The sequence below is a fragment of the Triturus cristatus genome, chromosome 8 (assembly GCF_964204655.1).
Source record: "Triturus cristatus chromosome 8, aTriCri1.1, whole genome shotgun sequence".
In the NCBI taxonomy this organism is placed as follows: domain Eukaryota; kingdom Metazoa; phylum Chordata; class Amphibia; order Caudata; family Salamandridae; genus Triturus; species Triturus cristatus.
The window spans coordinates 28,941,528-28,953,890 of NC_140591.1; the positions used below are offsets into that span (position 1 = coordinate 28,941,528).

The 12,363-nt window shown below is 47.0% G+C and overlaps 1 protein-coding gene and 1 long non-coding RNA gene across 7 annotated transcripts in view; one reads left to right on the forward strand and one right to left on the reverse strand.

Annotated features, from left to right (window-relative positions):
* The window catches only part of LOC146799878 (uncharacterized), a 33,344-nt gene extending 23,091 nt beyond the window's left edge, over positions 1-10,253 (reverse strand). Inside the window, exons 1-2 of the long non-coding RNA XR_014968042.1 lie at positions 8,604-10,253; positions 3,227-3,273 (exon numbers count right to left, since the gene is read on the reverse strand). This is a non-coding gene — a long non-coding RNA (uncharacterized LOC146799878). The remainder of the gene's footprint in view (positions 1-3,226; positions 3,274-8,603) is intronic.
* Positions 10,254-10,511: 258 nt separating this feature from the next.
* LOC146799879 (uncharacterized) overlaps positions 10,512-12,363 on the forward strand; it is a 159,476-nt gene continuing 157,624 nt past the window's right edge. For all 6 annotated transcript variants that reach the window (XM_085620796.1, XM_085620799.1, XM_085620798.1 and 3 more), the window contains exon 1: positions 10,512-10,770. In XM_085620796.1, coding sequence (XP_085476922.1) covers positions 10,752-10,770 — 19 coding nt within the window. In that variant the 5' untranslated portion in view covers positions 10,512-10,751. The remainder of the gene's footprint in view (positions 10,771-12,363) is intronic.

Genomic DNA, 12,363 nt, shown 5'->3' on the forward strand with positions numbered 1-12,363 from the left:
GATTTTACCTCTGACTCGTCTTCTGAAGAAAGGCGTTTCTTTCCAGTGGTCCGAAGAGGCTGAACAAGCATTCCAGTTGATGAAGAACAGCTTCGTTACAGCACCAGTATTGCTTCATGCTGATCCCTCAGAGCCTTTCTATTTGGAAACCGACGCTTCAGACCTAGCCATCGGTGGCATACTCTCTCAGAGGCATAAAGACACGGGACAGTTGCATCCGGTAGCTTATCGGTCTCGCAAACTCAGTCCTGCGGAATGCAACTATACCATCACAGAAAAGGAACTCCTGGCAATTAAGGATGCCTTCAAGGATTGGAGACACTACTTAATGGGAGCTAAACACACTGTAACGGTGTTCACAGACCATCGCAACCTAAAATTCTTGCGATCTGCCCGTACACTCACGCCGCGCCAGTTACGTTGGTCTCTGTACTTTGCGGATTTTGACTTTGTTATCACTTTTCGTCCAGGATCTAAAAACGGGAAAGCTGATGTCCTTTCTAGTCTGGATACAGAAAATCAACTCCCTATCATTGAAAATCACCAAATTATACCTGACGACAAATTCATCGGAACAATTTCATTGGAACCCTTTGAGCAGCATGTTCGAAATTCCATGTCGAACCTGGAAATGAAGACTTGGGCCTCTGAAGATCCGCAACGTCTCATCCGTAATGGCCTTCCCTACCAAGGTTCCACCCTGTATTTACCCACCAAAGCACTTCAGTTGAAAGCAATGCAGGAATGTCATGACAACCCTCTGGCTGGTCACAAGGGAATCCTTAAAACCGAAGATTTACTCAAGCGAAGCTTTTGGTGGCCATTTATGTGCCGGGATGCTCGCCACTATGTTTTGAGTTGTGAACTTTGTGCACGGGGAAAATCAGATAGGCAACCCCCAAAAGGTCTATTGCAACCCATGCCTACCCCTCCTCATCCTTGGCACACGGTTTCACTTGATTTGATCATTGATTTACCTTCCTCCCATGGTTATGACACCATTCTTGTAGTTGTTGACACCTTTAGTAAAATGGCACACTTCGTTCCCTTTAAGGGTACACCTACTGCCAAACAACTATCCCAACTTTTTAATCAACACATCATCCGCCTTCATGGGATCCCAAAGGTCCTCATTTCCGACAGGGGCTCCCAGTTTCTTTCACGTTTCTGGAAGGCTTATGTCACTGGTCTCAATATTGATCACCGTTACTCCACTAGTTTTCACCCAGAAACTGATGGTCAGACGGAACGCATTAACCAAGAACTAGAACAACATCTCAGGCTATATTTGTTAGATGAGGAAGGGGATTGGCCTGACCATTTATGGACTGCAGAGTACGCCTATAATAACGCCCTTAATGTATCTACAGGTTTCTCCCCTTTCTTTATAAATTCAGGCAGACATCCTAATTCTTATGCGAATTTTGATGATATTAACATCCCTGCTGTTCAAGATATTGCCCGTCAGATCTCTAAAATCCATCACTCTGTGACTCAGAATTTGTCACTCGCGAAGGCTCGTTATAAACACTTTGCTGACCGAAAACGTAGACAACACCCTAGACTTCATGTAGGGGATTTAGTGTGGTTATGCACTAAAAACCTCAAACTTAAGGGCCCTCGTAAATTCCAACCCCGTTTCATGGATCCATATCCAATTGAGAAGATAATCAACCCAGTCACCTATCGACTCTCTCTTCCCGGTTCTGCCAAAATCCATCCTGCCTTTCATGTATCCCTCCTAAAACCTATTCACCCGGGGTTGCGTACCATTTCTCCTCCTGATCCCCTGACCCTTCATGGCGACACAGAGTACGAAGTTAAACGAATCCTAGATTCTAAACTCCTTCACAATGAACTGTTCTACCTCATTGATTGGAAGGGTTATGGTCCTGATGAACGTTCTTGGGAAAAGAGTTCTGATGTTCATGCCCCTCGATTAATCAAAGCTTTCCATGCCAAATTCCCTACCAAACCCAGTCTGGAGGAAACCCCTTTGGGAGGGGGTACTGTCAGGAATCACGGGAGGTTTCCTCCCTCTACTTCCTCTGTGGCTACGATTTTCTCACTGCAAAGGAACCCAAGGGCAAGCAATCCCCTTAGCTGGAGTGCTTGTTGGCACCGCAGGAATTCCAACATGGCTGCCAAACTTCCTGACCCTGCTACAGCACACCGCTGTTTAGCAGTCTAGTCTTCCAAACATATACTGCCTAAGAAGTGTGCTTCAACATTCCACTGCGCACTTCACCAAAGAATTCACTAGAAGAGCACCTGTCACCCAAGCTTCGTGGAAGTTAGTCAGGGTAGTCGCGAAATAACGGGGTTAGTTTCGCCGGTCTACTTACATTCAAAGAACCAGGTTAGCACATTTATTTTGTATTATTTGAAGAGATAAAATTCTGAGTGAAACGTTTTTTCTGAAAGGAAGACTGTTAATTCCTAGTAGAGAAATACAAAAGAGTTATTAACATCATTTCCGCTAAGTTTTAGGCGTTCCTCTAACCGAAGGAAAATAATTAAAGGAAGCCTTTTCAGAACTTGACAGAAAGTGCGTGTACATTTTACACGCAGCTCTGTAACGAAGTATTGTAAGGCAATTCGTTGTCTCCTCAGTCATTTGAGCCTTCTGTTAACTCAAGTAAAGTATTTTCAGAAAAGCTCGAGCGCGTTTGCCAGAACCTCCGTTTTCGTGCTCGAAACATAATTGGAAGCCTTGGGGAGAATTATTCTGACTTAGCACAGACCTTCTCTCTGAAGCATTAAATACGAGTTTCTTGGGCTGAATAACTAGGCATTCTTGGAATCACTCTGAAGTTCTGGAAGCGTCCTCATTGAGATAAAAAGTGAGACGCTTTCAGTTGGCATGCCTCAATAATTGACTATTAAATTGCAGAATAATACTGTGAGATTTGAACCAAAATAGAACAGCTAAATGTCGAAGGTTCACGGAACCAAGTTCTAAAAATAAATCCCCATTATTAGAGAAGGAATAGCAGCACATGCAATTAGCGCCCTCTGCTGCCCGTTTGTTTAACACCAACTATAGATTCCAAAATCACAATAAGAAGAAACAGTTTTAGTGACACAAATCCAGTCAAAGTCACGGAGGAACTGAACGATTCTTGTCACCCAATATCAGACTCACCCTAGCTCTTCACAGTGAGTAGAATAGGTAAAAGGGAAAGAAAACAACACACACTTAATAAGACATAGGAATTATACTCACCAAGTTTCTCTCTTTCACTATAGTGCAGAATCCGGAGCAGAAAAAACCTAAAAAGAAAATAAAGACTGCAGTGAGCTGAGTGAAGGCTTCTCTACACACACATATGATATATTAGAGAAGTAAGAAGAGGGGCAAGCTCCAAATACCTCCCTGGTAAGATAAGTAATCCTTAGTTTAAAATAGAAGGTATTAAAGTATTGACGCCAATTGATAAATGTATATGTATTAGCCTTGACCGTGTGAAGAAGAAGAAGACGAAGCAGAGCAGGCGGAGTTTGGAGCTGTCTCTTCTCTGTCCCTACCCCTTTCCCCCCCTTAGAACTTACCTGCGACGGAATTCTAAGATAACCTAGCAGGGAGAGTTCTGAGAAGGGCACTGGAACTTAGCGTCATTCTGCTCCTGTGTGGAAACATTCTAATTGAGGCTCGGATCTGACAAAAGGTTTAATAGGGTGATTAAGGACAACATTCAACTCTCTAAGGCTAGCGGTCTTGATTGTAAGAAAGAACTTAAGAATCTGTTATGGGCTGTACGCACTACTCCGAACTCGGATACAGGGGTTTCTCCTTTTGTTTTACTCAGGGGTCGAGTTCCCTCTTCTAAAATGTTGAGAGGATGGATGGGGGTATTTAGTGTGCCTATAACAAAATTGCAAGAGGTTGATAAGAAAAGACATGATGCTCAAAAGAAGTATGTTCAATCTAGCACTAGACAACTGAATGTCAAAGTGGGGGATTGGGTGCGTGTTAAATGTTCTAGAATTTTACCCAAAGGTTCATCTAAGTTTTCTCAACCTCAACTTGTGGTGAGAACGAATAATAGTGCAGTACAATTGGAAGATGGAAGGTGGTGGAATAAGGGCAAGATTTCTGTTTCTAACCACTGTAACTCGTCTTGTGTTAATTGGCCTGTTACTGATTCTAGCCAAACTAGTACATCTATAGATTCCCATCTTCGGGAGCGTTCGTCCAGGTCAACAAAATTGCCTTGCAAATTTCGTGATTATGAAATGTATTAATGAACAATGTCACATGTTAGTGTTTGGTTTGCTATGCTGTTTTAGGGAAACATGGATGTATGTAATTTGTTTTAAACTGTGTAGGGGAAAGATGTGTTAGGTTCTAGATCTGGAGTTCCACGTGGAACCTTCGCATGGAGGTTCGACGGGAGTTCCAGAAGCGGGGAAGAAGACGGTTGAGAAGGAGAGAGAAGGAGGGAGCTGGCATTGTGTATGTCCGTGTGTCCTGCTGCCTAATAAAGAAGTAACTTACCATACGAAGACTTCACTTCTTTTCATAAAGCACCATCGGGCCGAAGAGAGGCCAAAGGGACGTGCTCAAAACTCTAATATCTGACCTTTCCATACGAACTGGAGAAATCTTCGCTGAGGAGGAAAGATGAGGCCAGCTAGGTAAGCGTCATTCTAGTCTAACCTGACCATCCAATCCCGACAGGATGATGTCCCGGAGCAGATGTATCCCCTCCATCTAGAAGTGGCGATAGACCAGCCACTTGTTAAATTCTTTTAGATTTATGACGGTCGGAAGCCTTTGTGCTTCTTTTTGACTAGAAAAAGGTTGCTTAGAAACCCACCTGGGTGGAGTACTGACCAGCAAATGGCTCGTTTTTCAGTAGTTTTGAGACCTCTGCATCTATGAGACATCCCTCTTCTGCCTAAAAAACCAAGGGTCTGTGGCCCAACTCCTGAATATGGGCACCGTAGACCTGTATGTGGAAGCCCCTTACAGTCTGAGGGTCCATTGTGATCCTTCACCAGTTGTGCACAAAGTGCAGAAGCCTCCCCCTTAAATCTTGTGGGGAAGAAAGGGTAAGTCTTACCAGAGGGTCCCGCTGGAGCGTTGTCACCTCCGCAGGTGGTTCAGTTGCTTTTCTCTCTGCCGGAACCCTGCTGGGGTAGAAGGTCCCTTGACTGCCATCATTCCAGCCATTGTTCTGTCGTTGCTGGCCTCTGGAGGGACCCTGCTGGTAAACGAGACCAGAAGAGTGGCCCCTGCCTCTTCCGGCCCCATCAAAAACCTGCCCTGGGAAAATCTTCTTGATTGAGGTCTGGGCCTTATCCAGGCTGATAAAAGTGGTGCCGAACTTACTTGTCAAGCTCTTTAACAAAAGGCTCACCGAAGAGCTTACCATGCGCAATGGGCCTTGCCTCAGAGGTAGCTAGGCCTCCTAGTTTGTGGTTGATCTTTATGAGAAGGGACCTTCTCCTCTACGCCGGCAGGGCACAGTTCGCGTTGCCGTGAAGGCATATTGCTCTCTGTGCCCAGCCAGCAACTATGTCTGTAGACATGGGGATTCCGGAAGCCTTAGATCCTTCCGCCATTTTAATAATTTGGATCAAGTGGCCTACTACATCCAGGAGTTTGTCCTGGCAAAGTCTCCAGGACCGATCAAGTCCCTTTTTGGGATTTCTCATATATTTTAAGTAATAAAAAGCACCTAACTTCTCATCGATCTCTGGTGTGTTCGCAACTTTTTCCTTAAGCAAAGGCCTGGGGCATTCTCCCCGAAGTCTATTCCTATCTTCTTTTTCCAAGGGCTGGTGGATCTTCCCCACCACATACTCCGCCACTTTGGCACAAGGGGTCCACTCTGCCGACCTGGTATGATAGAGTTGTGTAGGGTCAAACATATCTGAGTGGTACCCGTGTCAAACATATCCGAGTGGCCCCCGTTCCCCTCTGGGGACTCAGAGGTGTGGGATCCAGTTGTTAAGGCCAAGATACTCCTGTAAGTCCCCCAGGGTGGGGTAGCATAGAGATAGCATGCTGAGGGGAATAATCTCCGCCTCCGCATCCTTAATAAAATAGAAACTTTTGTTCATGTTAACTAGGAAATATTTCATCCTATGTCAGGACCGGAGGGGAAGATTATGCATGTTTAAAGCTTACTTACCACCGATGCGGCCGTGTCATAGATCGGTTTAAAATAGAACCTTTTGAAAGTGGAGAACAAGGACCAATCTGCCACATTCATGATATCCTCAAGCCTGCCACCTACCTCGACAGCCTTGGAAGCCATAGAGCCCCTAGTCGAGTGAGCCCAGAAAGCAGTGGTATCAATGCCGGCCTCTGCCATGACCCATCTTACCCACCTGGCAATGGTCGGAGAGGACACCGCCTTGATTTTTTTTTATGGCAATCAACAGTTGCTGTTCTCCTAGAGGCCGAACCTCCGTTATCATGTCCTCCTATGCTTTCAGGCACCTGACCACACATAACTTGGGGGCCTCCGGAAAAGCTGGATAGTATACCGACCTGGTACTCGTCTTCGCTCTCCTGGAAATGGTGAAGGTAACCCCCTCTGGGGTAAAGATCCTAGCTAATAGACCTAAGGCTTGCACATCCAAAGCTCTCTTACAAGAAATAAGACAGAGCAGACCAGGAGGATAACAAATGCTAGACTAAATTGATGTCCCAGAGGCCCAAGTACCGGGGCTCGGGAGGACGAGATATCCTGATGCCTTTGAGGAATTAGCTTACCCAAGGATGTTCACCACCTACCAGAACACTGTTCACCGGTGCATGGCCTACTGAGATAGCTGACCTAAAACAGTTAATGGTACAATATGCCAGTCCCTCCTGGAAAAGCTCAGGCAAAAAAATTCACTAAGTCAGTAACACTGGTGCCCACGGGATCCAGGTGTTTCTCCACACACCAACTAACCCATCTCCTCCAAGCCGATCTGTATCTGTATAAGGAGAAAGTGAGGAAGGGCGTAAGCTTGATCTATCGACCAGTCCTGGAGGAAGACATCCACCGCCCCTGGATCCAGTCTCCTGCTGACGTAGCAAGGAAGCTGCGTGTTCCATCTGGAAGCAAACAGGTCCACCTGACAAGAGCCCCATCGCCTCATCAGAGCCTGAAATACCCTCGCGTTGAGCTTCCAATCGCTGGCATGCTTGGGGTACTTGGAGTTCCAGTCTGCCACTGAGTTAAGCACTCTTGGAAGGTATTCCGCTGTCACTGAAATTTGCCGTTGGAGGCAGTAGTGCCAGAATTCCTTGGCTAGTTCCACCAGAGCTCGTGAACGGGTCCCGCCCAGTTGGTTGATATATTAGACAGCTGTCGTGTTGTCCATTCACAGAAGTACACAGCACGGTACTCTGTCTCTTGTGAGGGGCCGAATAGCAAACCACCCCACTAGTAACTCGAGACAGTTGATGAAAAGGGTCATTCTTCCTCTGTCCATCTGCCTCCCATGCAGCTCGAGCCGCATCTGGCTCCCCAGCCGAGGCGGCTGGCGCCGGATTCTATCACAAGGTCCGGACAGGAAACTAAACGCACCCGTCCATTCCATGCCTCCATGTGGTCTATCCACCACTACATCTCCGTCTTGGCCTCCGACGTCAGTGACACCAGCTCTGAATAGGTAAGGTGCCTCCGAAGATGAGCCGCCTTCAGCCTCTGCAGAGCCCTTTACTGGAGTGGTAGAGGGAAAATGGCTTTTATCGAGGAAGATAACAGACCAACAATACTGGCCAGCTGCCGCAGGGAGATCCTGTCTCTCCTGAGAACCTTCTTCAGTTCTTTCTTGATCTTGGTCATCTTCTGGTCTGGCAAGCTCAGGGTCGCTGCTCTGGAGTCTATGCGAAATCCCAGAAAAGTCATGGTCTGCTGTGGAACCAAATCCGAGTTTTGTTAGTTGATGACAAACCCCAAGTCTTGAAGCAAGTATATGGTGGTGTTAAGGTGAGACACCAGAAGATCGTGTGATTGATCCATCTGGAGTATATCATCGAGCTAGATGATTAACATGATGCCCAGTGTCTGGAGGTGTTCCACCACAGGTTTGAGGAGCTTCATAAAGCACCATGGTGCTGATGACAGACCCAACGGGAGAGTCCTAATCTCGAAGATCTGCCCTCCCCATTCGAATTGGAGAAACCTGCAATGTGAAAGAAAAATGGGGACCGTCAGGTAGGCGCCCTTGAGGTCTAGACGCGTAACCGATCGTCCTGGAGCAGAAGGTCCTTGAAGAGATGGATCCCGTTCATCTTGAAATGGCGGTAAACCAGCCATTTGTCAAAGGATCTGAGGTTGATCACGGGACAGAAGCCTTTGTCTTTTTTCTCCACCAGAAATAGATTGCTGAGGAAGCCTCTAGGGTGAAGAGCATAAGTGCATACCGCGCTCTTGGCCAGAAGGTCTTGTACCACTGGGTCGATAAGAAACACGTCCTGTGTGGAAAAATGCAGTGGCCAGGGTTTTACTGACTGGACCAGAGGCCCGTAAAACTCCATATGGTAACCATGTAGTCTCCAGCACCCACTGGTCTGCCATGATCTCCACCCATTTGTGTGTGAAAAAACACAGTCTCCCCCCCAAACGGAGAGGTAATGAAAGTATGGGGCTTACCATTGTATCCGCCGCTGTTGTTGGCCCCTCCCCAGGCCCGGTTGTTCCTTCATCTTCTACTGCCGCGGGTGGAGTGGAATGTCCCCTGACGGCCATCGTGCCATCCATTGTTCCTCCTGGCCTGGGCTCTGTTAGGGCCTTGATAGGACTGGCGGCCGTATGAGTGACCCCTGCCTTTTTCAGTCACTTCAAAAACCTTCCCAGGGAAGATCTTCTTCATGGATGATTGGGCTGCACTATAGGCCCCGCCTCCGATGATGAGTTCCCCCATCTTAGGGTCTATTTTGATCAGCAGGGAGTGAGGTTGTTCCGCAGAGAGGGAGCAGTCGGCGTTGCCGAGGAGGCAGATGGCCCTCTGAGCCCAGCCTGCTCCATCATCTGTAGGGAGGAGTTTCCCTGACTGCTCAGCCAGCTCAATAATCTTTGATATGGGCCCCATTCACAAAAGTAATCTGAGAAAAAAAGTTAGGATTTTGTCTCAGTTAAACTTAAGTTTTGGTCTTAAGTTAAACTTAAGACCAAAACTTAAGTTTAACTGAGACAAAATCCTAACTTTACTACTCCTAAATGCCCTTTGTGAATACTGAAAGTCGTAAAGTTAGGATTTTGTCTCAGATTACTTTTGTGAATCGGGCCCAAGAAGTTTATCCTGACATGCCCTCCAGGAACGGTAAATCCCCTTCTTGGGATCCTTCATGTACTTGGCGAAAAAGGTACACAGCTTGGGATCAATATCTGGGGTAGCTGTGATCCTATCTCCTAGCGATGGTCTGGAGCACTCCGCTTGGAGGCGGGCTCTCACCTCCTTGTTAAGTGGTTGGCGGTTCTTGTTCGCCACATATTCCGCCACCTTTCTTTCAGGGACCCACTCCGCGGAGCGCAGTCGATATATACCTTCAGGGTCAAACATCACTAGGGGCAGCGTCCCTCTCATATGGCTCTGAGGTGGCCAAATGTGATCTACCCGAGTCCTGGGCTTCATCAGAAGAAATGTTGTCATCCTCCAGATCACCCTCCCCCAATCGGGGAACGCCTCCTCTGGGTCAAAGTCTGTTGCGACATCATCACCTATTATCCCAGGTGTTTCCTCCTTCCGCTAGGGTGCATCCTTCATCGTGAGCGCACTCATATTGAAGACCTCGGCCAAACGGTTGAAGTCCTCCAGGTGCCCCAGGTCACACTTGCGGGCCTTACGCATAGGGACCGAGGTCAACCAGCTAGGACCAGCCCGCAGTCGCCCAGGATCCCGGTGTCTCTGGAAACCTGGGCTGATAGCCTAGCGACACTCTCCTGAAGAGGGGCAAGCGCAAGCGCCTGTGATATGGCCTGGGTGAGGTGCTTGTCCATCTCTGCAGTAGGCGCCGCTGGTGGGGGGGGGGGGCATTCCTCCTCTGAGGTATATGAGGGTGAGTAGTCGTGGTCCTGCTGGGACTGCATGATAACAGGGTGAGAGCACCAGCCACACCCTGCAATACTATTAATAAGGGCAGTCCTGTCGCTGGTGCGCTGAACTCTAAGCAATGTATTATATATTATGAGGCCAGATGGGCAAGGCCCCTTAAATCCTACATAGGAGGTGTCAAGCGAGGGTTGGAAGGGGAGAAAGGCACAGAGCCTAGAAGACCCCTCCAAGAGGCTGACAGAGCTGCTCTGTGGTTGATGTGCGCAGGTGACGCGTGCTTCTTTCACTCTGAGCATGCGAGCGGAAATGGTGTCTTGTTTCTGAGCACGCGCTAAGTACTCAAACACATTGCTTCACTCTTTTATGCACACAGCGCAGAAGCTCGCTGCTTCACTCTGAGCATGCGCGTTAGAGCAGTGTTTTGTTTCTGAGCCTGTGCTTTCCGAAGAGCGAGTCTTCCGAGCATGCGCACAGAGACTAACTGTATTTTCCAGTCTGAGCTCCTTGTTGCGCATGCGCCTTATCAATGACACATGTCTGTGCCTGACTCGCCTCCATGGTGCAGGAGCGGCTGAGGCGAGGACCGCCGTTACTGTGTGAGGGAGAAATTGCATTTTCGCTTCTTGGCCTCGCTTCTGCGCTTCGTTTCTGTGGGGGAGCAGCCGTAGAAGCAGACGAGCACCGGCCTGTGCTTCCCCCGTCTTTTGTCTAGTCACGGCCCAGACCCCGCATTTCACCTGTAAGGAATGTCGCGCCAAGAACCAGGTAAGGTAGAGATGAAAAAACTGGGGGGGAATCTCGAAGGGGCGTGGCTGATGTAATTAAATGCGTGGCTTAAACACCGAAGCTGTGCTTAGCAGGGTGTGCCGAACCCCCTGGCATTCTGCTGCTTCTGTCACTGCATCCAGATATATAATGCTACAAGCCAAGACTGTTGGCTTTATCAATGGTTGTTAGTTGCATAAGACAAATAAACAGCAACTCTGGCTTTTATATAAAATTGAAAATGCTGCAGTTCTGAAACAAGTGAGACTGGAAGACCCTCAACGATTCTCTTCGAAGTTACCTCACAGGCAGTGAGGGCTCCAAATAGTAACAAGCATTTGCTATGTAATAGGTCTCGCAATTTTAGGATTTTGACCTATTGGCATTGTAAATGGCAATGACATTTATTTATTTGTTTAAAAAAACTTGCAATAATAAAAGGCATTGTCATTTATAATACCAATAGGTCAAAGTTTCTAAAATGCAAGACCTATTGCATTGCAAATGCTTGTTTACAACTTGCATTCTGAACTCAAATATCTGAAAGTGCTTTCATAAGTGTTAATGAAGGAAAAAAAGAGTTTGGGAAATAAAATATTTGTCTAAGATCGCACAATTTAATCTGAAAAGCTGCAATTTATCCAGGTTTTCTAATTTAACTTTGTGCAAATCAGCCAGGAAATGGGCACCTAGGTGTCTTGTTAAGGCTTTGTTTTAATCTCTTTGTGGATTTTTCAGCAATTTTTATATAACATGAACTCGACCCAAATGTATTTTAGCACCTTACATGACTGTTACTTATATTACACAAGATGATATTCATTGTTCATAGGCAGGGGGGCGATTATGTGATTTACCCCAAAACACAGGATTTTGAGTCGATTCCTAAACTAGAAGCAGGTCCGAAGTTCTGACCGTAAAGCCACATCCTGGGTAGAGGAAGGCAGACAAACAGACAGAAGCCATTTGAAAACTCAGCTTGTTATGGGCTCGAAGTTCCAACAGGAACTTGAGTTGAGCCAGAGCCATGCCTCAGGCTCAAGCCTGGCTCGAACTTTCAGTAGCTCACCCACCTCAATTCGTAATGTAACCAATGTTTGAACAATGCCATGCAGTTCAATGCAAGCCTGGCTCGAACTTTCAGTAGCTCACCCACCTCAATTCGTAATGTAACCAATGCTGGAACAATGCCATGCAGTTCAATGCTCCAAAATACAACATTAATATGCGTGGTACCCTTACTCACAAGGTGGAATGTGTTTAGTTTTAAAGCCAGTACTGGCTGCTGGTATTACTTCTGACATTGAGCCACCTACTAGCTGCAAATAAGGGTATTATGCTGTTTCCATAGCTACCTGGCACTCCACTATTCACTGCATAACTATGAGGCATTTGGCATGTACTCCGCTATGGTAACTGACACGTAGGCGAGGATTCCTGCTAACAATTTTGCCTGTGACAAAACATTGCCAACAGATCAAATATGTTTTTAAATCAGGTGCTGTTTTGAGAGTTGGGTCCAATAGTGCGCCTGCTTAGCATGAATGAGGACTCTGCTGGCAGTGCGCAGTACCAGGGTGCCTGGAAAGTGCA